Consider the following 25280-nt stretch of genomic DNA (forward strand, 5'->3'; position numbering starts at 1 on the left):
AAACGAAACTAAGTGGGAATCACAAAAATTTAACACGATTATTAAAATAAAATAAAATCAGAATGTTGTTAATGTTTTTGCGTTGCGCGTAATGTAACAAAATTTAAAATCAGATGCAGAGTCGGTTCAATGGCCTCGAGAGAACGCGGGGCGCCCCTGTCAATTGTTTTCGTGTTACATTGCAGAGCCAGAAAATATAAACTTACATTGCTTTTTTTATATTTTGACAGTCAAGCATCCTGCCTACTTGATGCTAATTGGTAACTATGCTCATAGACATCAGCAATTCCAGAGGCATAACTGAGCAGCTGTCTGCCAAACTAATGCTGCAACCTTCGAACCAAATGTTCACGATTGACTTCCACGGTGAAGGAATAACATCGTGTAATAAAAATAAAACCCGCAAAAATTCTAATTTGCGTAATTACTGGTGGTAGGACCTCTTGAGTGTCCGCGCGAGTAGTTACCACCACCCTGCCTGTTTCTGCCGTAAAGCAGTAATGCGTTTCGGTTTGAAGGGTGGGACAGCCGTTGTAACTATACTTGAGACCTTAGAACTTATATCTTAAGGTGGGTGGCGCATTTACGTTGTAGAAGTCTATGGGCTCCAGTAATCACTTAAAACCAGGTGGGCTGTGAGCTCGTCCACCCATCTGAACAATAAAAAATAAATAAATAAAAAACCTATACGTGTTGGTGATTGAATTTTTAAGTCTTTGTTTTCAGGGTATTGTAACCTTCATGGAGCTGTAAATAAATTAAAGTGCATTATTAAAATATTAACAATTAATACAAACAACAAAACATAGCAAAAATATTAACAAATAATTAACTAAAAATTACGTCCGGCATACACTCGGTGAATAACTATGTCAAAAATTTACAAGATGAGTTTTATCTTATAACTTTCACTGTGTCACCGGTATATCTGCGGGATCGGATGAGATGCGTTAACCATTAGTCAGCTTAACTTGGATTGTAGGGTTGCCAAAACATTTTTTTTTTCATTATACTTTTGCAATCAATTTACGAACTACAACGATAAAATAAGATAATATTCAGTCGCTTTCCCAATGAAAAAACATGTACATTGCTTACCTATATCTTTATCACTTGAAGTATTGTTCAGTTGATTTGACACTTAACCCTTTTTATATTTGACACAGTAAAATATCACCTTTATTTTATTAGTATAGTTATATACTCATGCAAGATTCACTATTCGTAATAAATCAAGAGGCCACTAACGTCGTTTTCAATAAACTATGTATTATATATTTATATGAAATGAATGTTGCTATATACTTAAATTTCATCCTTTTCTCTACCTATTCGCTGGTAAGCCTTCGCCTAATGGGCAATTCCAACTTTTTGCGGACGGGTAGGTTAGCTCACGGGCTCAACTTGAGAGAATTTGCTAACATTAGCCCTAGCAAGAGCAGTGCTTCGCAGAATCTACCACCGTATCGGAATCGCGACCTACTGAGAAGATTCGGCGAGATACTCAGTGGGCCTATCATCACCTTAATCGTCCGCGATTAAAAAAACTGTAATTAATTAATCTTTTCTTTCGAAACATCTTAGACTCATAGTTTGCTTTTTCATTTTATAGAGGCAAAAGTAAGGCAAAGTAAGTAAGCAAAAGTAAGCCGTCACGTGCATACACCGGCGGTCCGAACGTTGTCGTTCGGAACTTGTATATATGCGCTTTATCTTGAAAATGTCATAAGCGAGATTCAGGCATCTGTCAATTATCTTGCGTTGTATGATGGCTACCCGCCACAATTTGTTTTGTAAGCAGGTGTTAGCATACGACCCACATGATGGTGAGTGGTTACCGTCGCCCATGGACTTCTGCAATGCCAGGAGCAAAGTCGCTACCTACCATATAGGATTTTACAAATAACTTAAGAACTATGTTAGTATTTTTTTTTAAATTAGGGTAAACCAAACCTACTTTCGAATTAATTATTTAATTAATTAATAACGACAATAAAAAAACAAGAGCAAACCGTAAAAGTTGTTTTTATTGTTTTTATATCGCAATCTGTATTTCTTCACAAAGATGTGATGTATTTACTAAGTATTACTAATTAATTATTACTATTATTAAGTAGTTCTTCTTGTTTAAGGTAGCTCCAAAACTTGACTTAAATAAAACTGTTACAACCCTGTTAGGAAAATACACGTAGTGAATAACTAGACCGCGAAATTAGATTAATGAGTAACTTAGAAAAATAACAATTTTGTGACATTGTTTACCTTCCCCTTTGTTATAAATTGTAAACAAAACTCTTGTTAACATAACAATTTCGAGTATGTATTATAGAATAGTTATAGGATAATTAAAACTACATTTACGGTTTTTATTTTGAATATATTTTAATAAATTTTTTCGTTGTCAACTGTAAATTATTACAAACATCAGGAATACCATCGTGAAAGCCGAATAAAATATTAATTATAATCTATACATATAAATAAAATTGGAGTGTCTGTTTGTAATATTGAAATAACCGCTTTTTACTACTTGCATGTGAGCATATATACGGTAAACGGTACATACATCAAAATAACATTTTTTACAATTTTTGTCTGTCTGTCTGTCGTCTGTATATCTGTTTGTTCCGGCTAATCTCTGGAACGGCTGGACTGATTTTGACGAGACTTTCACTGATAGGTAGCTGATGATATAAAGAGTAACTTAGGCTAATTTTTTAGACTACCTTCTCCCCGTGACGTCACCCGTGGTACAACAATAACCGCGGGTAACATCGCGGGACTCAGCTATCAATAATAAAATTTAATGATTCCGAAGCGTAGCAAGGGCTGATCGCTAGTATGTAACTATATATTACAATGTTGTGAAATTATAAACACAGCTACATTGTCTTTTAAATTCTTATACATGCTTCTATTTTGTGTACATAATCAAAGGACTTTTACTGATGGTATTCAGAAAATATTTTGACATGGACCCAAATAGCGAAACAAAATTAAAAAAATCATGATGGAGTATTTTTTTCCTTTTTGATGGATTAAGAGAAAGAGTTCACGGCCCATTGCATATATATTAAGTGTGTATGTGTGATACCTATTTGCGAATAGTATTTCTTATATTATATTTTGTAACACACATCCTCACGCTTTCATACAGACAACACTTACAAACACGCAATAAATTTTACATATTACTAGAACTTTCTACATTACGAGGTGAGTGCATCGTATTTGCATCCGACGCTTCACGTAGGAAAATGACTCGGTAATTACAAAACTAGTCAATGGAAAGTCCGATTTACGATATCGCTTATAACGACGTCGTATTACGAGATCATCCGAGTAAGGCGACGAACGTTTAAAACGCAGATTTGTCTCTTTATTTTTTTTCCCTCTTTTTGTCTCTCACGGCCACCAGAAGTAGATGGGTTACCGGAGTCCATAGACATCAACAGCATACATGTGTTCTAATTCTCAGTTTCACAGTACTGTGGCTACCCCATCCTTCAATTCAAAATGCTTTACTGCTTCACGGCATAAATAGGCAGGGTGATGGCACCTACCTGTAGGGACTCTCAAGACGACCTACCACCCGTATGTTCGCAAATTAAAGAAATCCCCATCGGAAACTTAATAATTTGTTCTTTACACTCTTTTGGAAAAACATGAAGGTTTGAACGGACAAAAAATTTTTTTCCCGCGTTTTCCGCTCCCTAAGGAGCAGTCCCTTACGCACGGCAATTATTTACATTTGAGTTGATTTGAATTTAAACGATTAACATATTTATACGAATACTAATGCGCAAAATTGCTCGCTTTACTGATGGTAGGACCTCTTGTGAGTCCGCACGGGTAGATACCACCGCCCTGCCTATTTCTGGCGTGAAGCAGTAATGCGTTTCGGTTTGAAGGGTGGGGCAGCCGTTGTAACTATACTGAGACCTTAGAACTTATATCTCAAGGTGAGTGGCGGCATTTACGTTATAGGTGTCTATGGGCTCCAGTAACCACTTAACACCAGGTGGGCTGTGAGTTCGTTCACGCATCTAAGCAATAAATAAAAAAAATATATAAAAATTACAAAAATATTTACTATGGACAAAGCATTCCTTATATGCACTTCAGAATTAGAATAACAATATTCATTCTTATTTCTGTCTGATAATTTAAATTAGCGGCTGATATTTAGAATATGTCGTATGAAACTTGCGCGTTCGTATCGAAAATGATACTTAAACCTAAACCGGAAATCTGGCGACACAGCTGTTCATATTTTAGTTTACATGTTAAGGTAATAACTTAAATAAAGTGTTAAAAATGATGTGTCAGTGTTGAGTGGATTTCTGCGGTAGGGGTATGAGAAAACCACTTACGTTGATACGGGCTTTATGCGCCTGAGTTGAACATAATACGTCCCGCCGAGTTCTAATCATAAAGACGGAAGAGGCTGTCCACCAATTCCTCGGACATTAACCTCATTAAATAACTTAACAAAGACGATACAACATCATGGATGGCACAAAATCACAGTAGTGACGTATCGGAAATATTGACTTCAGATATGGAAAACGCTACGGAACTCTACATATTTGATTGAATATACCTACAGTCTGGCATATAGATTTTAATCGACATTTTTGCAACTTTACACAAAACATTAACAGTTTAAAATTTAGAAAAAATATAACAGAAAACTTCTTCAGTTACTTGAATGGGGTAAACTTAATTGAAGCTCAATTAGAAACATCGAATCATTGATACTAATCACTACATAGTATAAAACAAAGTCGCTTTCTCTGTCCCTATGTAAATCTACTTAAATCTTTAAAACTACGCAACGGATTTTGATGCGGTTTTTTTTAATAGATAGAGTGATTGAAGAGGAAGGTTTATATGTATAGTAACATCGATTAAATAGTGGAGAAATCAATAATAAATTACAGTTTACGAAGCGAAGCGAGGGCGGGTCGCTAATACCAAATAAAACGGACCTTTAATTACAAAGATAAATGTCGCGGATTAAATGAAATGACGCTTAAACCAAATAACGTTTCACCCCTCGATATAATAAATAATATAGCAAGTCCCACGCACTTTAACTTTAGCAAAAAGTACACCACGAGGCAAACACAGCTTATGAAAGCGACCAAAACTAGCACAGATAACTGAAACATAATACGGCCAATGTAAACTTGCCGTGTTTGTGTAGTGCTCTATAGGTTTTCAGTCCCTTCTAATAAAACCGTGTCGCGTTCAAAGGTCAACGAAGTTCAAGTGGCACATAATGTCAATATTGGTTATTCAAAATCGTCACTTTGTTGTTAATAAGAACTATCTTTTTTGTGCCTGTAATCGAATAATTTAAAGGTTTTTATTTTAAATATTCAAATGTAAATGATACTTTTGACATTAAATTCAAAACTGAGAGCGTTTCACAAAATTTGAATTAAAATTCTTTAAATTGTATTAATTGATGCTTGTTCCGCGGTTTCACTTACAAAAGAAGTTTTTGATTAAATTTACATTTAATTTAATTTTGTTTGTACCTCATTCGATTCATCCATACTATATTATATTATATTTAGCCCAACTGATAGATGACAAATCTTATAATTTTAATATTCCTCATAATGAGTTATTCAGTTATTATATTGTATACTTATTATAAAAAAAAAACAATATGTTTTATTTTGAAAGGTACCGACAATTATCTCCTTGTATGGTTTTTCACAAACTAGTAACTGAATTTTCATATTTTCTATCCGCATCGATTTGTAAAGGTCTTTATGCATAATAAACTCTTTATTATAATTTGTACTTAATTGACATCTTCATACGTTACAAACTTGTAAAACTAGCAAACTTTCGCGAACTTGACCGAGAATAATACAGTGTCTTCTCAAGTTTTTGCGATAGGGAAACACGATGTTGTTGTCAATGCTTTTTAACACGTTTTTATTGGCGTGACCTGTATTTATCTATCTAACCATCCATGTAACGGAATCTTTAACGTAATTATCACCAACTCTATGACATCCGAGCAAATTCAAAACCTGATATAGCTATTGCTTTGAAAGAAATAATTTCACGATTAAATATACAAACTTCTATCAAATGATATATACTATCCAGGATATATATTACAATTGTTTGTAATTCAATGAATATAGGCGAGAGTAAATGAATCGATATGATTTTTTTTTATTCAATCGATTACATTTCATCAGGCCTGTTTACACTTTGCTTCACTTTCAAATTCGTCATACGACGTGAGGTTACAATTAGGAAAAAATAAAAAAATAATTAAATCGATAATTAAAATCCGTTACATACAATCTCTATTTTAAAAAAAAAAAGAATCTGTAGGTACGTGCACCAATCAGACCTTGAAAATTGAACACGTCACCGCGAAAAATGTAACAATAGTAACGAGGAAGATCATTTTAAAAAGTTAAAAAAGAATTCGAATTACGAAAGAAACGAACGATTAATCGGAGCGAACACCAGATTGCATCAATATTAATGAGGGTGGCGTGACGAAGCGCGGCCCGACCGGCGCATACCTCACTTGCACACCGCGAACGCAGTGAGGAAATTGCACTGTGCGGAAAATAGAAAATCGTATCGAATAACGTATTAAAAATTAACGAAAAATAAAATCGAAACGAATGAAAAATCGAATATTTTTAAAATCGATATTGTGTGTCGGTAATTGTGTGTGACGTTAAGCAATGGAAAGCTTTTACGGTGTGATCAGGACGTTGAGTAGGAAGACTTTGAAACGGAAAAATAAGGTAACGCGATTTAAAAAAAAAACAATTCTACGATTTCAATTTTTTTTTAATCTATTTTAATTATTTACATATCTCAACCTGCTGGCACTTTAGTTTAATTAAGCAAACAAGCTGAGGGTCCGATGTGGTTACTGGAACTCCTAAAAAACAAAATCTTACGCCACATTGTATCTTGAGGTTTCTAGTCCGCACAGGCAGTTAGGTACATCCTGGTCGTTACTACCACGAAGCACGCATTGAGGCTTGAATGGTGGGACAGTCGCTATACGGTCAAATTGAGACTTCGATCGCGTGTCTCAAAGCAGGTAGTAACATCCACCAAAATCATTTAAAAGCAGGCGGACTACAAGTATCGTTAACCAGTGTGCTTAGTGAGAGTTTTTTAACGTTTTCGATAGCGTAAAAGTTAACTCAATTAATGAAGTTGGAACGTTTGCCGCTAGGGGCGCTGTTCCTACGGCATACGGCAACGGCCAGAAAAAAAGTAACCATTTTTAATTAAATATTTTTTTGCACAGTACGTATTATGTACATTCTTTTTCGTCGTATTTTAATGCTTTTGCTTTATACTTGAAGTATCAGATGCACTGAATTTAAATCTATGCCGCCATTTAGACCAAAAGGCGGGAATATTTCGCGGTCATGTTACCAAGTGGCGTGGGATCTCAGCCTAATCCACCCCTAAAACTAGAAATAGGAATTCTATTTAAAATGACGAGTAAATGAAGCTATCGACAAAAACATGCCGGAAACGCCTCATGAACGATTTATTGTCATGTACTTACATTATGTCGAAGTCACGCATCCGTGACCGAAAATGTTCTATGACGTGGTTAAAATTCATAACTGTACTATAACACAACCCTAGATCTATATTACGTATTTTTTTAAATTTATCTTTTTATTGCGTAGATTGGTACCCGCCTGCGGGATTCGAACATCGTTGCATCGCTTGATACGAATGTACCGAACGTCTTATCCTTTAGGCCACGACGACTTAAATATATCTGACATGACGCATTCTTTTGTTCTAATATGCAGAATGTAACACGTTATTTGTTAATCTAAAGCGAGAAGAACACAATTTTAAAATTCTTAACAATCTCCATTCTTGTTTACAGACCCAACAGAAACCGATCACAAATGGTATCACGAAAGAACGAGTGCCCGAACGCGAGAGCAGGGAGACTAGAGATTCGCGGGACTCACGGGACTCGCGTGACTCGCGAGAGATCCGGGACTCGCGTGAAACTCGAGAGTCTAGGGAGCTGAGGGAGATTCGAGAAATGCGTGAATCGAGAGATGAAATTGACAGGGAACATATTGAGAGGAGGGCGCAAACTACGTCTCCTCCGCCGCGAGAGAGAATCAGAAGCGGAGATATGGAGAGGGAACGTGACAGAGAGAGAGGCGTGAGGGAGGACAGACGAGAACAGTCGACGCCTCAGCACGATGGGAGGCACCCACTACTTCAGTTTGCTGTCGATCACTTCAGGCAGAGTCCAGAGTAAGTAACGTTTATTTTTACCAGAATTTATCTGTTATTAGTTAGAACAAAAATACACCATTCAAAATTTAATTAATAACTTCTTCGTTGAAAATTCAATAGGCCAACGCCATCTTTTGACCAAGAACGTAACCAATATCACAGAAAAACCAGTAAAGAATTTAATTTAATTATTCAGATACGTTCGTATAATTTTACTATTTACTTAATTTGTGTTTCATAATGTATCCATATTTACACTGTATGTATAATGATTACTCGTAAACAATACGAAGACGACGAAAAAGCAATCATATTGTTCGTTCAATAAAATTTAATTAAGTTCATGAAAATCAAAGGATTACGTAAAAGTGTATTCAACACGTTCAGTTGCCAAATACCTATTAGTATAGATATCGGCGTGCTTAATTACCTGCGTTTCGTTAGCACTAAATCTAAATTGATGTTCGATCGATAAATTATCAGCAAAGTGTAAATTGTAATTGCTAATTTATTACTGACTTGTATTTCATTTTGTGCTAATTTTTTTAACTGGCCGAAAAACGTTGAGTAATGTCATATTATAGTATAATATTATTGATTATTATAATAACGATAAGATATTATTATTTCTAAATGAACACAAAAACGCGATCTTTACCAGTTCAAATGGTTTTAATACGTTCTTATGTTTGGCGTTGGCAGATATTTATCGGAACATCATTTGACTGGGCGCTGTGTGCGTGTGTCATGTGATCACTGAACTTCAAGCGCCCTCGTCGAACCCATCGCTTGCGACGAAGGGCTCGACGAGTAAATTAACCCATAGACACAGCCCACTGAGTTTCTCGCTGATCAGTGGGTCGCGTTTCCAATCCGGTGGTAAATTCTGCGAAGCACTGCTCTTGCTAGGGCCAGTGTTAGCAACACCCCGGTTTGAGCCCCTGAGCTCACCTACACGTCAAGGAGAAGCTAAAATAGCCTCTCAAGACTGTCAGCATAGGTAGGGGAAAAAAAAGAACTTCAAGTTTCAAACGTAATATTTAAAACGCACAAACGTCTGTTATTTTAATGATCTGTAAAGTTATTTCGGTCTGTGAAGTATAGATGGCGTTATCTATAAATATACCATATTAGGTACGAACCAAAAGAACCTCGGGCTAGGGGTTAGCCGACAAAATCCTCCTTAATAATAGATAATGAACAACAGCTTCGGACGTTATGGTTTTAAAAATCTTACTTTTTTTTTTTAAATCTGATGATGAACGTTCTAAGTGATTATTTAAAATGCTTTACATATTCGCTCCATATATTTTTTGCACAAGCTTAAAACATTTTGGATATCATATAAAGCGTTTTTGTCATATTTATAAAATTGCTTTGAAGAAGAGTTTTGCCAGGGCTATACAGGTATTTTTATATATTATTGCTGAGATGGATATACGAGCTCACGCCTACCTGGTATCAAGTGGTCATCGGAGCCATTACGCATATTACTATTTTTGCAAGTTTGATTTTTATGCACGTTGAAGAAAACTTAGAAGTCGTTCGTGAAAATTTGTTAAGTACGTATTTCATTAAAAACATTGGTGCCTGCCTGCTTGGTTAAGAAAAAAATATATCATGCCATTTATTGCGTCTGAACATTTATTATGTCTTACTGATGGTAGGACTACTTGTGAGTCTGCGCGAGTAGCTACCACCACCCCGTCTATTTCGGCCGTGAAATAATGCGTTGGTTAAGAAAAAAATATATCATGCCATTTATTGCGTCTGAACATTTATTATGTCTTACTGATGGTAGGACTACTTGTGAGTCTGCGCGAGTAGCTACCACCACCCCGTCTATTTCGGCCGTGAAATAATGCGTTTCGGTGGGGCAGCCGTTGTAACTATACTTGAGACCTTAGAACTTATATGTCAAGGTGGGTGGCGCATTCACGTTGTAGATGTCTATGGGCTCCAGTAACCACTTAACACCAGGTGGCTCGTCCACCCATCTAAGCAATAAAAAAAATAAAAAAACTCTGCTTAAACTCCGTTTGGAGCACAGCATCAAAGAGAGTTTTGTGTTTGATTGTTTGATTGTTTGTTTGTTTGTTTTTATGTTTTGTTTAGATGAGTGGTCGCTCTCGCAGCTCACTGAAGCTCTTTGACATCTCACACTGTGAATACCGCCCCCGCGTCGAGGCGGAATGAGGTTGAGGTCTAAGCTCTGTAGTATAACGGCTGCACCACCCTTCAAATCGGAACTGATAACTGCTTCGCGACAGAAATGGACAGATCGCAGTACACTGGTATAAGACTTGAAGCACGCTTCTGCCCACTCTCCAACAATTATCTTAGTTTTCTTTTAGAACGCTTGTGGGAAGAGATGGGGTGGTGGGGTATTATTTCTGACCGCCACCACACTCAACAGTAAAACGGATTATTTCTAGAACTAAAATGTTCAGGCTAAGGATCACTGAAAATACGTGCATAAATACATGTTTATAAGTGGGAAGATCGGTACTTCTTGGCCAATCCACACTGACACACTAATTTTGATTTAACATAGAAAATATATAAACGACAATAAAATTGACATGACGATGTTACGAGTAGTTTTTTTTTTTGAAAAAAAAAAAAATTTTTTTGTTGTTACACTAAATATCCACTAAATCCCCCATATATTTTTATATGACATTTAAAAAAAAACCATCAATTATAACAGATTAAAGTTAACGGTAATACACATTAATAAAACGTAATTATATGTGCAATTTGAAATGTACTCAAACAATGCTAGTTGAAAACCGTGGGTTACTGTTTAACATTGAATGCATGAATCCTGAGTCTTCCAAGAAATGATACACTTCTGTTTCAACATACTGAGCTTCAGGGTTGCCCATGTATGTTATTACTTTCGTATTTTTGAAGGGTGATATTATTATAAGACTGTTATATTATAGTGGACTTTTTGGCGGGAACGCGAGGAGTGAAGTTGTGTGATTTGTTTTATTTTGTCTATTTAGTGTTTCTTCGGGTTTAAATGTGTAATAATGGTAGTTTATTAACTGTTTAATATCTGTGAAAGTGCACAAATGTGGGAAAATGAAACAAAGTCGCTGGACGTAACTTCTCGGGAACCTCCAAAAAGTCTACTGAAAAAATCTTAGTAAATGACCACCATTTTACTGAGATTATTTTTTATCCTATATCATCTCAATTCATTTCATTTAATTTCATCCCAGTTGATTAGTGTCTAAAATTAATCATCTTCATTTCATTTTACTCCATAATATCATTTTTCATAAAAATATGAATAATATAAATTAAAATAAGACATGACTTAAAGGTCTCAGTTACCAGGTCATAAAATCTCTTTAAAAAAATTATATTATAGTTAAAATTAAATAGACAACTAAAATAAAGAGAGGGTAGTATGAAATGTTAACACAATTAAACTTTTTTTTTTTCTTTATTGCTTACTACCAGTTAAACTGAACGATCCTTTGATTATTTAGGTAATAAAAACAATCCTCGTTTGAGATATACATAATATGTACATATGGATAAGTGCGTATCAATTAATGAACGCGACAATTTGCATCCACCCTGTAGATAAATTTTAATTGCAATACATTGCGTGCGGTGTCTCGCAAGGCTATTAGAGTTGGTAGGGAAAAAAAGCTAAAATATGATTTTTGAACTCTTTAAAAATTACGCAACGATTAATAAAACTAATTGTAATTAATACGTAGCATATATTACAACGTTAATGTCGCACCTTTAGGATTAAAGTGGCTTAACTAGAAATTTTAAGAAAATGAGTTACTATACATTGAACGACTTACAGACGTGTATTCTAGAAATTTATAAAATTAAGTTTTTAAAATTCAAAATTAAATTTAAATTTTAGCCCAGAAAAGGGCAATGTGTACTTACCGTCTCGTTGAAATTAAGCGCATACTTTAAACTTGAAGGTGTGCGCTTTAAGGCTTAAAGTATTAAAATCGAATCTGTACAAATTACAATTCTTCAAATGCATTTTTGGCGTTTACCAAAAAACAAGAATTTCGGATTAAGTCAATTCAATTTTAAAGGTGCGATGTGTAATCAACATTAATATTTGGTAAAAAAAAAATCTGCAATCGTTCCCTCATTACCCCTTGGATGGCGGTCAACCGTAATTCCTCAACTAACAGTAATTAAAATTATATAAGCATAACAAAATAAATTTTAGTAACCGCCGAAACTGAGCCGGGCCATCACACACACACACGATCTAAACGAACAATGAGATTGTCGCAACAGATATTCGTATCATTAGGTAATTTCGGGTGTTTCACCGAAAACAATGAGCCGTTAAAAAAATAGCGACAAGTGGGGTAGCCCTAGTCTGTTCTCATCGGCCATTGGTGCAGAACGTTCTGTCCGTATCCACATTAAGTCTCGTAGTCTTCCACCATGCCGTGTGCAGCCGCAGCACGCCTCAAGAACAGAATGTTAGTACATACATATTTTAAGACTTTTTAAGGCGGGAACGTGAGGAGTGATGTTGTGTGATTTGTTTTATTTTGTCTATTTAGTGTTTCTTCAGGTTTAAATGTGTAATAACGGTGGTTTATTAACTGTTTAATATCTGTGAAAGTGCACAAATATCGGAAAATGAAACGAAGCCGCTGGACGTAACTTCTCGGAATCTTCCAAAAAGTCCACTGAAAAAGTCTCAGTAAATGACCACTATTTTACTGAGATTGTATTTCATCCCATATCATCTCATCTCATTTCATTTAATTTTAATTTCATCCCAGTTGATTAATGTCTCAAATTAATCATCTTCATTTCATTTCATTTCACTCCATTTTATCATTTTTCATAAAAATAAGAATATAAATTAAAATAAGAAATGACCTAAAGGTCTTAGTTACCAGGTCATAAAATCCCTTATTTATTATTATATTTTAACTGTCAAAATAATTAACAACAAATAGTGCCACAGAGTAGTGATAAATAAGCGCGCAAAGGTTATTTGCATTGACGTTAAATTTAAAAACTAGTGTTGTGTTTAAACGTGTATGTGTGGTGAATTATTTTAATTTCTTCCTTTGTAAAATTGTACTATAAAGAGCCCCGTTAAAGGGGTCGAAGCATTTAAACAAGCGTTGTCCAAGCATTATTTTTAAGTATAAAGAAGCGTATAATTTAATGTAGATGTCGTGATGTCGTCCGTGATCACGAAAATCGTAAAGTATTCAAAATGTCGGAAATTATATCAAGGGGAGAAAGACTTAAACGACAATTTTGCAACTTTACAGGAGAGGAGACATTTAAAGTTGAAAATCTGGAAAGAATAAACGTAACAAAAAAAAATTGTTCAGCTCTTTGAATGGAGTAAACTTAATTGAAGTTCAATTAAAAACATCGAACTGTTGATAACTAATATCAAATAAAACGCACCTTTAATTACAAAGATAAATGTCGCGTATTAAGCGGAAAGTCGTTTAAACCAAATAGCCTTTCACCTCTCGATATAATGAAAAAAAAAACGCGAAATTAATACGTAAAAGTATTATAGTTTAAATTACGTATATCTATATATTAATACGTGAAGCAAAAACTTTGTATCCCTTTCTACGAAAATTGCGCGGACGGAGGAGTATGAAATTTTCCACACTTATAGAGAATATAGAGAAGAAGTGCACAATGCTAATATTTTTTTAAATAATGCATAAAAGATACATTAAATCAATAAAGAAAACGTTACACACACTACATACCATGTATTTGACGCACACACGCATGCATACTATTTATTGTCAAACTTTTGTTCTTGAAGTCTGTTGTCAAATTGAGAGTAGATTAAATATTGTTTGTCTTTATTAATATTTTTATAGTGTTGTCTTGGCGAAATTTGTGATTATAGAAGTATAAAATACAATCATAATAGTGTACAAACTTACAATTCCAATTAATTTTAGTCGAATTTCGACTACTGCGGGACCTCTAGTATGTTGGAAATTTATAATTGCCTCGAAATTTCCGTTATGCCTTGTGAAGTTGCGTATCGGTAGCTCTGGACTGCGTGCTCATTGGTACATCCGACAATAGACGGAACTCAGAAATGTTAATGTTTTATTAGTTTTCTTAGTAATCTTTACTAGTGGTCTCCCAGTAGTCGAAATTCGACTATAATTAATTAAAATTGTAAGTTTCGACTTTATTATGGTTCTATTGTCACAAAATTTTCCAAGATAGATATAGACAAATAACATTAAAACAAACAATCTAAAAATGAAATTAAAACAATTAATCTATTCTCAATCAACAGATTTTATCAATAAAGAAAAGAGTACATAATTATGTGTCTGTTTGTGTGTCAAATACATGGTAGTGTGTGCAATGTTTTTTTTTATTGATTTAATGTATTGTATAAGCATAATTTAAAAAAAATTTATTAGCATTCTGCACTTCTTTTCTATATTCTCTATAAGTGTGGGAAATTTCATAGTCCTCCGTCAATGGGTACAAAGTTTTTGCTTTACATATTAATACATAGATAGCGTCACAATTTTAAGGATATAATTTTTAGTCGCCCTTGATATTACTCAAAGAATATTCTCGAAGAGCGAATGTTTGATTGATTTTAGAATGTTTAAAAAAAGTAAGCTTAATCATTGCGCCTCTAACCTTGTGCTTTCAAAAACGCTTTCGGATTACACAGCAAAAACGTAATGATTACGAACGGATTTCTGTTTCCGTCTTACCGTACTTTACAAACAATGCAAACACATTTGCGCTATAACACGTCCTCCTTCAAACGAGGCTTGTGGAGAGTACGTAACGGTAGGCAGCGGCTTGGCTCAGCCCTTGGCATGGCTGACGTCCATGGGCGACGCTAAGCACTTACCATCAGATGCGCCCTACCTTCGTCATGCCGACGAAGGTAGAGGGCACCTTTTGCTGTATCTTTTTTTTTTTTTATTGCTTAGATGAGTGGACGAGCTCACAGCCCACCTGGTGTTAAGTGGTTACTGGAGCCCATAGACATCCACAACGCAAATGCGCCACCCACCTTGAGATATAAGTTCCAAGGTCTCAATTATAGTTACAACGGCTGCCCCACCCTTGAAACCGAAACGCATCACCGCTTCACAGCAGAAATAGGCAGGGTGGTGGCACACACCCGTGCGGACTCACAAGAGGTCCTACCACCAGTAATTACGCAAATTATAATTTTGCGGGTTTCATTTTTATTACAAGATGTTATTCCTTCACCGTGGAAATCAATCGTGAACATTTGTTGAGTACGTATTTCATTAGAAAAATTGGTACCCGCCTGCGGGATTCGAACACCGGTGCATCGCTCAACACGAATGCACCGGACGTCTTATCCGTTAGGCCACGACGAATTCAAAAATCTTTTTTCGTATTAAATTCGTATTAGTATTATTTGTCTTAAGTACTAATTAAATAACATATAAAGAGTCACTATAAAAATAATCACACAATTCATAAAATTGGCGAATAAAGTTGGTATTGCATATAAATTTCTGTAATATTAATGTATTTTTTTATGATATTAATTTTTTTTTCTAATATCTAAAATATCTGCGCATATTCTAAAAATCGACAGCAAGTTGAATCGATAGAAAATCCCATATGTCGTCGCCTCCTGCCAATGTAGTTACTTCAATAAGGCTATGCGTCATGATAATCGCCTTATCGTTGCCGCCGCTGACTCCTCCCCGAATCATGATCACGCAGGAGCTAGTCACCGTTGGCGCCCTAGACACGTTCTTAAGGATCCATCAGATCCAATAACCCTTGTATTAGACACCTTTAGCTCTAACACTAGGAGTAGGGACCCCGGTAACCGTACTCATCGAACTCCGTAAAGAGTTCGACGTGCAACCTAACCTAAACATCAGCTCGCTGAGTTTCCCGCCGGATCTTCTCAGCGGGTCGTGATTCCGATCCGGTAGTAGATTAATTCGCGAAGCAATTGCTCTTGAGTTGTTAGGTCTCCTTCGGAGGCGCTCGGGAGGCTGTTAGAAAATCCCACGCCTCCTGGCTGAGCCTTTGCTCGCCCACGTGCCGTGATAAAACTGGAAAGGCCTCCGGGCCACCAGTAATCTCTCAAACATAAAAAAAAAAGTAATCTAATACGCTGCTTAGTCGTTACACTGTGGATAGTGTGGTTGTAGTTTATTAAATGTCATTTATTAATAAGTACTAATGGTCCCGCAGTACCTAGTCGAAATTCGACTATAATATATAATTAATTGAAATTATAAGTTTGAACATTATTATGGTTCTATTGTCGAAGACTATTTATTATACTTCTATAATCACAGACTTCGCCAAGGTTACACTATAGAAAAATAATATTAAAAACAAACAATATATAAACGGATCCTCAGGGTGGCGGCGACAATTGAGACAATTTACTTCCACACGAAATAATATATTCTCTTTAGTACACGTTACGGTGGGTAGAATACGAATGCCACAGAGATATGCTAACCGTCGGTATTTATACAATCATCTTGACCTATTTTAATACAAACTGAGTAGGTAATATTAAACATTGTTCATCTTAATTATTCTGCTGATTATTTACGTACAATTATTATTTAATAATATCGAATTATGTAACAAATAACATTAAGACTTATTGCGCCATGAATGAACTATTTACTTGATTATGAAATTACTAATTATATTATAAGAATAATAAGTTCTATATATTTCCTAAGTTCGTAAATAATTTATTATGTGAGGCCGGAAGTGTTGCTCGATAACATTCGGCCATCCTGTATATGCCGTGTCCCACGGCGATCAGCGCTGCTATTGGCGCCTGGTTTGTCGCTGGTGTATGGCACCTGAAATTGACATGTTTGAGCAGTAATTATATCTTGTATTATCTAATTCATACGACACACCTTTTATTTATCATAGATCACACACACCTTTTATTTATCATAGATCACACACACCTTTTATTTATCAAGATCACACACACCTTTTATTTGTTGTACATCATACACCTTTTATTTGTTGTACATCATACACCTTTTATTTGTTGTACATCATACACCTTTTATTTGTTGTACATCATACACCTTTTATTTGTTGTACATCATACACCTTTTATTTGTTGTACATTCAACACCTTTTATTTGTTGTACATCATACACCTTTTATTTGTTGTACATCACACACCTTTTATTTGTTGTACATCACACACCTGTTATTTGTTGTACATCACACAGATTTTATTTGTACAGCTTTTATTTGTTGTACATCACACAGATTTTATTTGTACAGCTTTTATTTGTTGTACATCACACAGATTTTATTTGTACAGCTTTTATTTGTTGTACATCACACAGATTTTATTTGTACAGCTTTTATTTGTTGTACATCACACAGATTTTATTTGTACAGCTTTTATTTGTTGTATATCACACAGCTTTTATTTGTTGTATATCACACAGCTTTTATTTGTTGTATATCACACAGCTTTTATTTGTTGTATATCACACAGCTTTTATTTGTTGTATATCACACAGCTTTTATTTGTTGTATATCACACAGCTTTTATTTGTTGTATATAACACAGCTTTTATTTGTTGTATATAACACAGCTTTTATTTGTTGTATATAACACAGCTTTTATTTGTTGTATATAACACAGCTTTTATTTTTTTTGTACATCACACAGCTTTTATTTTTTGTACATCACACAGCTTTTATTGTTAACTGATGCAGCCTCTATCCTGAAATAGTTTGATTTTGTTTTATCAGTTACTTGCAATTCTGAGTCAGTAGATTGGTCAAGTATCATAACGTTCATATTACTTTGTAGACTCATTTTTATTAGTAATAATTTCCACGCGTGCTTATTAATCAATTATGTTTCCATTCAATGATTTTGTCTCAGATATTAATTATTTTTAAAAAGCAATCTTTCGACCTTACAAGTCCACCCAAAAGTACATAGGACATACAGCCCAGCTCAAAATATAGAGAATTCATAAGAAATGTTTCATTAGTGTTAATATTGAGGTAAACTTGTACCAAAGCAGCACTTTACTGTGATATTATACAGCTGTGTCCTAAATACATCGGACAAGTCTGTCTGTAATTTTATTTCACTAAGAGTACTATTAAAAGTTTCACTACTACCCACGAATTTAACAGAATTTTGTGATATTGATATTAATCATTGATTCTCCGATTATTAAATCTATATCAGCGATGTCGTAATTCGTTATTTCAACAAAGCCACAATAATGTTGTCTATATGAACATTCACGGGGATGTTCCTAAAGAGGTCGACGAGTATGAGCCTCCAAAACCTCTCATTGTAACCACGGAAGACAATCTTTAATTTTTTAACTTATCAGCATATGCCACACAGAATATTTAATTTGCTGCCCATGTCTATGTATGCAATGAGACTAGAGCCATTAATTAACACAATTTTTTTTTGCAAATCTATGCATACGCTGTATGTTGTAAATAAGATATTACTCACTTTTGGGTGTGAAGAGCTGGCCGCATACCATCAGCTGACCGACGTGTGTCCCGGGCGATGGCACACCTCGCAGCGCGGCTCTTTGCAGTTCTTTGTTTCATGACCTTCTCTTCGGCAGGCGTAACATTTCTTTGGTTGAAAGTCGGTCCCTCTTGCAACTGGAGTAACAGCACCTTCTCTTCTCCATGTGGTAGCCATTCGCGGATGTGTAGTATAGTTGCGGTGGTGTATCGCACAATCCCTAGCCGACCCACGAAGACATATCTGCATGATGAACTGGCAGTCTTTGTTGTCCCATCCATATACGTGATCCAACTGGTCGATCTTGTGCAGCCATCCCTTGACGTTGCTAGATTTTTCATCCGGCCGGAACGTTGGAATAACCTCCGCATCGGTTTGGGTGACACGTCGCATTTTATATCGCCTGTGTTTCTCAGCGGTCTCAAATCCGTCAATGCATGGGCCTGGCATAATCCCACTTCTGAAGTATAAACGGATCCTCAGGGTGGCGGCGACAATTGAGACAATTTACTTCCACACGAAATAATATATTCTCTTTAGTACACGTTACGGTGGGTAGAATACGAATGCCACAGAGATATGCTAACCGTCGGTATTTATACAATCATCTTGACCTATTTTAATACAAACTGAGTAGGTAATATTAAACATTGTTCATCTTAATTATTCTGCTGATTATTTACGTACAATTATTATTTAATAATATCGAATTATGTAACAAATAACATTAAGACTTATTGCGCCATGAATGAACTATTTACTTGATTATGAAATTACTAATTATATTATAAGAATAATAAGTTCTATATATTTCCTAAGTTCGTAAATAATTTATTATGTGAGGCCGGAAGTGTTGCTCGATAACAAATATTAATCTATTCTCAATTTGACCACTTTAAACTTAAGACTTTAAACTTAGACTTTAGACTTTAAACAATAACAAAAGTTTGACAATAAATACCTATAGAGTTTATTCATAATATGAATAGTGTCAAATACACGGTGGTGTGTATAATGTTTTTTTTGTTTATTGTTTTAATAATATTTTTTATGAATAATTAAAAAAAGATAACATTCTGCACTTCTTCTCTATATTCTCTGTAAGTGTAGGAAATTTCATACGCCCCTTTCCGCGCAATTTTCCTAAAAAGGGATACAAAGTTTTTGCTTCACGTATTAATATATACATAGATTGCGGGGGCAAATTTTATGAGCCTCACGATATCTCTACCCGCTCGATACCATCCTATACTTATTTTAGGGACCTCCCATTATAGAGCTAATTCGGTCAGTCCACTAATATAGAACATAACAATAATAACTACAACACTTGAAAATTAAAACATTTTGCTCATTCATATGTTGAAAGAATCCCAACCTAAAACAATCACGTTAAAATACTATTTAGCTGTGGTAAAATTAACATATTTTTTTTGTTAAAATTAAAACTTAACTATTCAATATTGACTTTGAACCATCTTTGAACACAATCAAACTCTTTAAACTGATAGAAAGTTATACTGTTTCAACGCGAATACAGTTCCGATATTAATGTATATTAATTATTCAAAAACATTAACATACGACAAACAATATGTTTAAAATCTAAATGTTTCAAGTCTTAAAATTATACACAAATTATTTAGCGTCCGTTCTGTACTGTTCGCGATTCGCGCGCTTTCGCTGGTCACTAGTCAGTCGTGACTCGGTGTCGGGAGGCGCACGATGTCGATCGCTTCGGTAATCGACCACGGGGACATATCTGGCGACAGCCTCTCCAACGAGGATGAGGAGAGAACCCAACTGGCATTGTGAGATTTATTTTTAGATTGTGATACTTTCGATGCGTTATCAGCAATAAATATCAGTGCGATGTATTTACGCGACATTTTATTTTTGTTTTGTGGAGGAATTTATTTTTAATTTTCTTTGGTCACTACATGTAGTAGTAGCGTTGCGGTTTTTTTATTCATATGTGTGTGTGTGTGTGTGTTTTTTTTTTACGTTAATTTAATTCCGGACCGCGTTTTTTCAAAATACAAATACATATTTTGTTGTATTGTTTTCTTCTTTTCGAGTTCCGGTTCCGTGAAGCGTAATTAAAACAAGTTCGTTAAATTTGAAATCGTGCGTGTGATAAAATATGACATTATATATTTCGTGAATTTAATCACCTATTTATCGCTGAAACTTCTAGAACTCTCCTGAACTATTTTGAACAAACATTTTTTAAACAGAACATGCAACGGAAATTATACGTGAAATTTTAAACTTTATATTAAGTTTGAATAGAAAAAATCATAACAACATTGCTTAGTCGCCATAATCAGTGTTGGGAAATTTCTAATTAACTCAGATACGTTTTTAAATTAGCTAAGACGGGCTGACCGGTTTACCATAGACACTTGTGGCGCAACGCAACGTGACACCTATCGTAGGTACCTACATCTTGAGACTTGAGGTCGTTCTTAAGCTACACGATGCTTTTCAACAGCCGCTGACAGTGTGGTGGTGGTCACCCGTGGCTACTTGTAAACAGTATCTGTGATTGAAATTATCGAGTTAAAAATGAGAGAGTAAAACGTAGATAAAGCGTTGAGGATACGGAAGTTGTACCAGTATTGTACTCTAAGGCATATAGGTACTTTCTGATGAGACAATAGCTGTATAGAACATACGGATAATTATCATTTAGATCCTTTAACCTAATTATCTACTCTTGAGCGAAACCTTATTTCATGTTATTTATAACGTCAAGCATAACTAAAATACATAAATATGAACACAGTCATTTTGGCATTTTTTTTATTGCTATTCTAACCAGACGCGCATACGGCCCATCGGGCATAGCTAAGCCTCTGTAATACCGAATTTAGTTTAAAACTCCTTGTCCCTAAAATATTCGATCAAAAATACTACTGTTAATTGAAAATATAACAATATTTCCAAAATTAAACTCTACCTTCTACGGACTAAGATTTAAATTATAAAAGACATGATACGTTGCAATTAACTGTAATATAATAAAGTAATATCGTAACAAAACAATAATATTCTTAACGATTATATAGTACTTTCCCGTATTCACGTTTCCCGACACTAGTTTCCGCATTTCCGGTACGTACGTACACATTTATTACAAAACGAAGTGTGAACGTATTTAACACAAGTTAGGCATTGTGAACGAAATTTCTGTGCCTTGCTCTTTCTTCGCATTACTTTCACTATAAAATTAGAATTAATTTTGAAATCGAATTCTATTTTGGTGCGAATCAAAACATGTACAAATAGTGATTTGTACCTACGAACGCATGAAATGACATGATAAAACATAGATTAGTTTAACGGTGATATAATTTTTTTTTATCCCATTGCGATAAACGATGGTTACTTACCTAAAATTGCCATGCTTAAAAATAGTACCTAAGTAGCGATTCAGTCGTTAAAAATCGATCCAAATAGAAAGTACAATCAATTAATTAAACATTCATTGACAGCTTCCTTACGAGGACAAAAAATATTTAGAAATCTGGCCTAATAAAGTCAGTTGTGGTTTTATCATGCAAAGGAGATCGCAACTAGATGTTTTTAATTATGCTAACATTAAAATTAGATTTTATAATTTAAATTCTTGATTTAGTATATGTTAACAAAGGGGAAATAGTTAAAGTTGTTTCCGTAATCTTAAAGTTCTCTTAAATGATATGGCAATATATCAACGTTATTAATAAGCATACTAAAACTTACTTTAGATACGTATTACGCATGCACGCAATTAGTCTAATCAACAAGTTCAAAAACGTGAAAAATAGAGATAAAGGTCCTAAAAATATGAGCGATAGCTCATTGGATTCGGAATCACCTCTAGAAAAATATTTTTGAAGGATTTTGGTGCAGGCAAAAATTGCAATTCTTATTAACAAAAGAAGATGAAAAAAAAAATTATATTTAGTTTTTCGTCAACAACCCGAAAAATATTAATATTTAAGGAATTTTGAAACTGCTTCAATACAACCTGTGTAATTTAAACAAAAACAAATTTTCATTGTCAGTTTTCACAAGCGTATTAGGTTTGGTACAGCAAAATCCTGATTAATTACTGTATGTGAGTCGTCTATTATCAAAGGCGGCAATCTGTACATTTGGACAAAAATTTTTTATTGATATGTCAATACAGATTTATTTGAATATAATCGTCTCCTTCAAAGAATACGGTTCAAAACCTGCATTAAATAAAGGTTAATAGTTAACCTGTTATTTATCTAAGATGTCGTTCCGAAGAGTTTTGTGACTGCCAATGGAATACAAAGTCAATAATTCGTTTTTCTGATTTACCAATCATTGTCCAAAAGTCAGATTGCCGCCTTTGATAATAGACGACTCATGTATAACAAGTGTGTTAGGCTCTGTTATAATCTAGATGGTTACGCACGGCAGTCACGCCGGAATCATTACACAAACGGTTATCGACTCGCACGGATACCATTACATCGCGAACGTGATGTTTCCTTGATTTGGGTAGGCGTGTAGGAAATTTCGAATTTAGAAACTTTGTATCTACCGCACCGTGTAGTTTGGTATCGAAAAAAAAAAACATAATATTAAAAATAATACATTTTTGAAGTGAAACTTCTTTATCGGCGTTGGAAAAAAATTTACCGTCACATTTTTCGGTTACGCGTCACATTTTTCCGTTACGCGCCATCTTTTTCTTCACCATTCATTGTTGCCGTACACAAGTGAAGGTGCCTCTTTACTCGGTAACAATAATTATAAAATACCGATGATTTTAAGTGGAGATTTTAATGTAAATTTTGCATCGGAAAATTCTTTGAAGCTAGTTGAATTTCTGAAAGATAAATTGAATTTATCCATGAAAAACAGTCCTCAAACGTCAACAACAAGATCTGGCACTACAATTGATGGAGTTTTTACTCGGTCACTAAATTTCGTGGAATGTAAACCATATATTTCATATTTCAGTTACCATAAGCCATTAATTACAAAAATATATAATGACAATGACAATGATAGTAATAATTCTATTACAATTAATGAAATGCTGTAATAATCTTAGTAGCAAAAAGGTAAAGTGAAATAATTGTATTATTTGTATTCATGTCTATGATAATAAAATCCTTTTGTTTAAACTTTATCTAATTTAACTTTATTTAACCAATTTCTAGAAAGTTGCATGTAGATCATTTTTCGAAAAATAAGGCCATAAACAAATTTCGTGGAATGTAAACCATATATTTCATATTTCAGTTACCATAAGCCATTAATTACAAAAATATATAATGACAATGACAATGATAGTAATAATTCTATTACAATTAATGAAATGCTGTAATAATCTTAGTAGCAAAAAGGTAAAGTGAAATAATTGTATTATTTGTATTCATGTCTATGATAATAAAATCCTTTTGTTTAAACTTTATCTAATTTAACTTTATTTAACCAATTTCTAGAAAGTTGCATGTAGATCATTTTTCGAAAAATAAGGCCATAAACAAGTTTCACTTCTTACGTGTGTACACTAGTACACGCACACATTTTTTTTTATTGCTTACATGGGTGGACGATCTCACAGCCCACCTGGTGTTAAGTGGTTACTGGAGCCCATGGACATCTACAACGTCTCCCACCTTGAGATATAAGTTCTAAGATCTCAGTATAGTTACAACGACTGCCCCACCCTTCAAACCGAAACGCATTACTGCTTCACGGCAGAAATAGGCAGGTATCTACCCGCGCGGACTCACAAGAGGTCCTACCACCATAAATAATAAATTATGCAAATGTTAAAACCTCTTTTGCTCTCGGACTACGCTTTTCAGACGTAATTGGACTAAGGATAAGTCAAAGATCTCGAAATTAACTCCGCTGCAATATTTTAGTAGTATTTGAGAAATCGAGCCTTACATATTAAATTATTAGCTAAAAACAGCTTAAGTAAGCTACCAAGAGTTCTATTACAAAACATGTTCCTTCTTAAAAATTATTCACGTAAACATTATTCTAATAACACATAAACATAACACATATTCCACTAAATACGGTCAAGGTATGACATTATTACGTTGTTAGTTGTTATCAAAAGCCTTCATCTTAATATTGCATTCACAAAATTAATAAGTATCTATTGATTTATAACTGTAAACAGGATTTTTCTTGTTAGCCCAGTCATATTAGGTAAAAAAAGGGGTCAACCTCGGAATGAAAGATAATAAGCTGCAAATTGGTATGAACCTTTGTTTTGTCATTCTAAATGTTGTCTCAAAAGTCACAATCGTTATCGTGTCCGCGTCTCAAGATATTCAAGGTCAAAGGTCACAAAAATCGGTTTTTCGCGAATATCTGGCTTCCTATCGGTTAAATGAGATTTGCATTTATTATAAAAGTTGTAGGCTATAAAATTCCCTACAACTTTTGTTTAAACTTTTTTTTCATA

At 34.5% G+C, this 25280-nt stretch overlaps 2 protein-coding genes across 2 annotated transcripts in view; one reads left to right on the forward strand and one right to left on the reverse strand.

The window, feature by feature from the left end:
- The window catches only part of LOC101746355 (unconventional myosin-XV), a 139262-nt gene that overhangs the window by 99369 nt on the left and 14613 nt on the right, over positions 1-25280 (forward strand). Inside the window, exon 23 of the mRNA XM_038017028.2 lies at positions 7916-8301. Within this exon, the coding sequence (XP_037872956.2) occupies positions 7916-8301 (386 nt within the window). The remainder of the gene's footprint in view (positions 1-7915; positions 8302-25280) is intronic.
- Positions 16709-19564, reverse strand: LOC119629808 (uncharacterized). The gene is made up of 2 exons (XM_038017029.2): positions 18806-19564; positions 16709-17147 (listed from the first exon to the last, which is right to left on the reverse strand). The coding sequence occupies exons 1-2, from the start codon at positions 19195-19197 to the stop codon at positions 17006-17008; spliced, it is 534 nt and encodes a 177-aa protein (XP_037872957.1). The 5' UTR covers positions 19198-19564; the 3' UTR covers positions 16709-17005.

Source organism: Bombyx mori, chromosome 17 (genome assembly GCF_030269925.1).
Source record: "Bombyx mori chromosome 17, ASM3026992v2".
In the NCBI taxonomy this organism is placed as follows: Eukaryota; Metazoa; Arthropoda; class Insecta; order Lepidoptera; family Bombycidae; genus Bombyx; species Bombyx mori.

Coding starts and splice junctions, on each gene's coding strand:
- LOC119629808 (XM_038017029.2), bottom strand. CDS start 19,197: ATGCGGAGGTTATTCCAACGTTCCGGCCGGATGAAAAATCTAGCAACG. Junction 17,148..18,805: donor CCAGCTCTTCACACCCAAAA/GTGAGTAATATC, acceptor TGTCAATTTCAG/GTGCCATACACCAGCGACAA.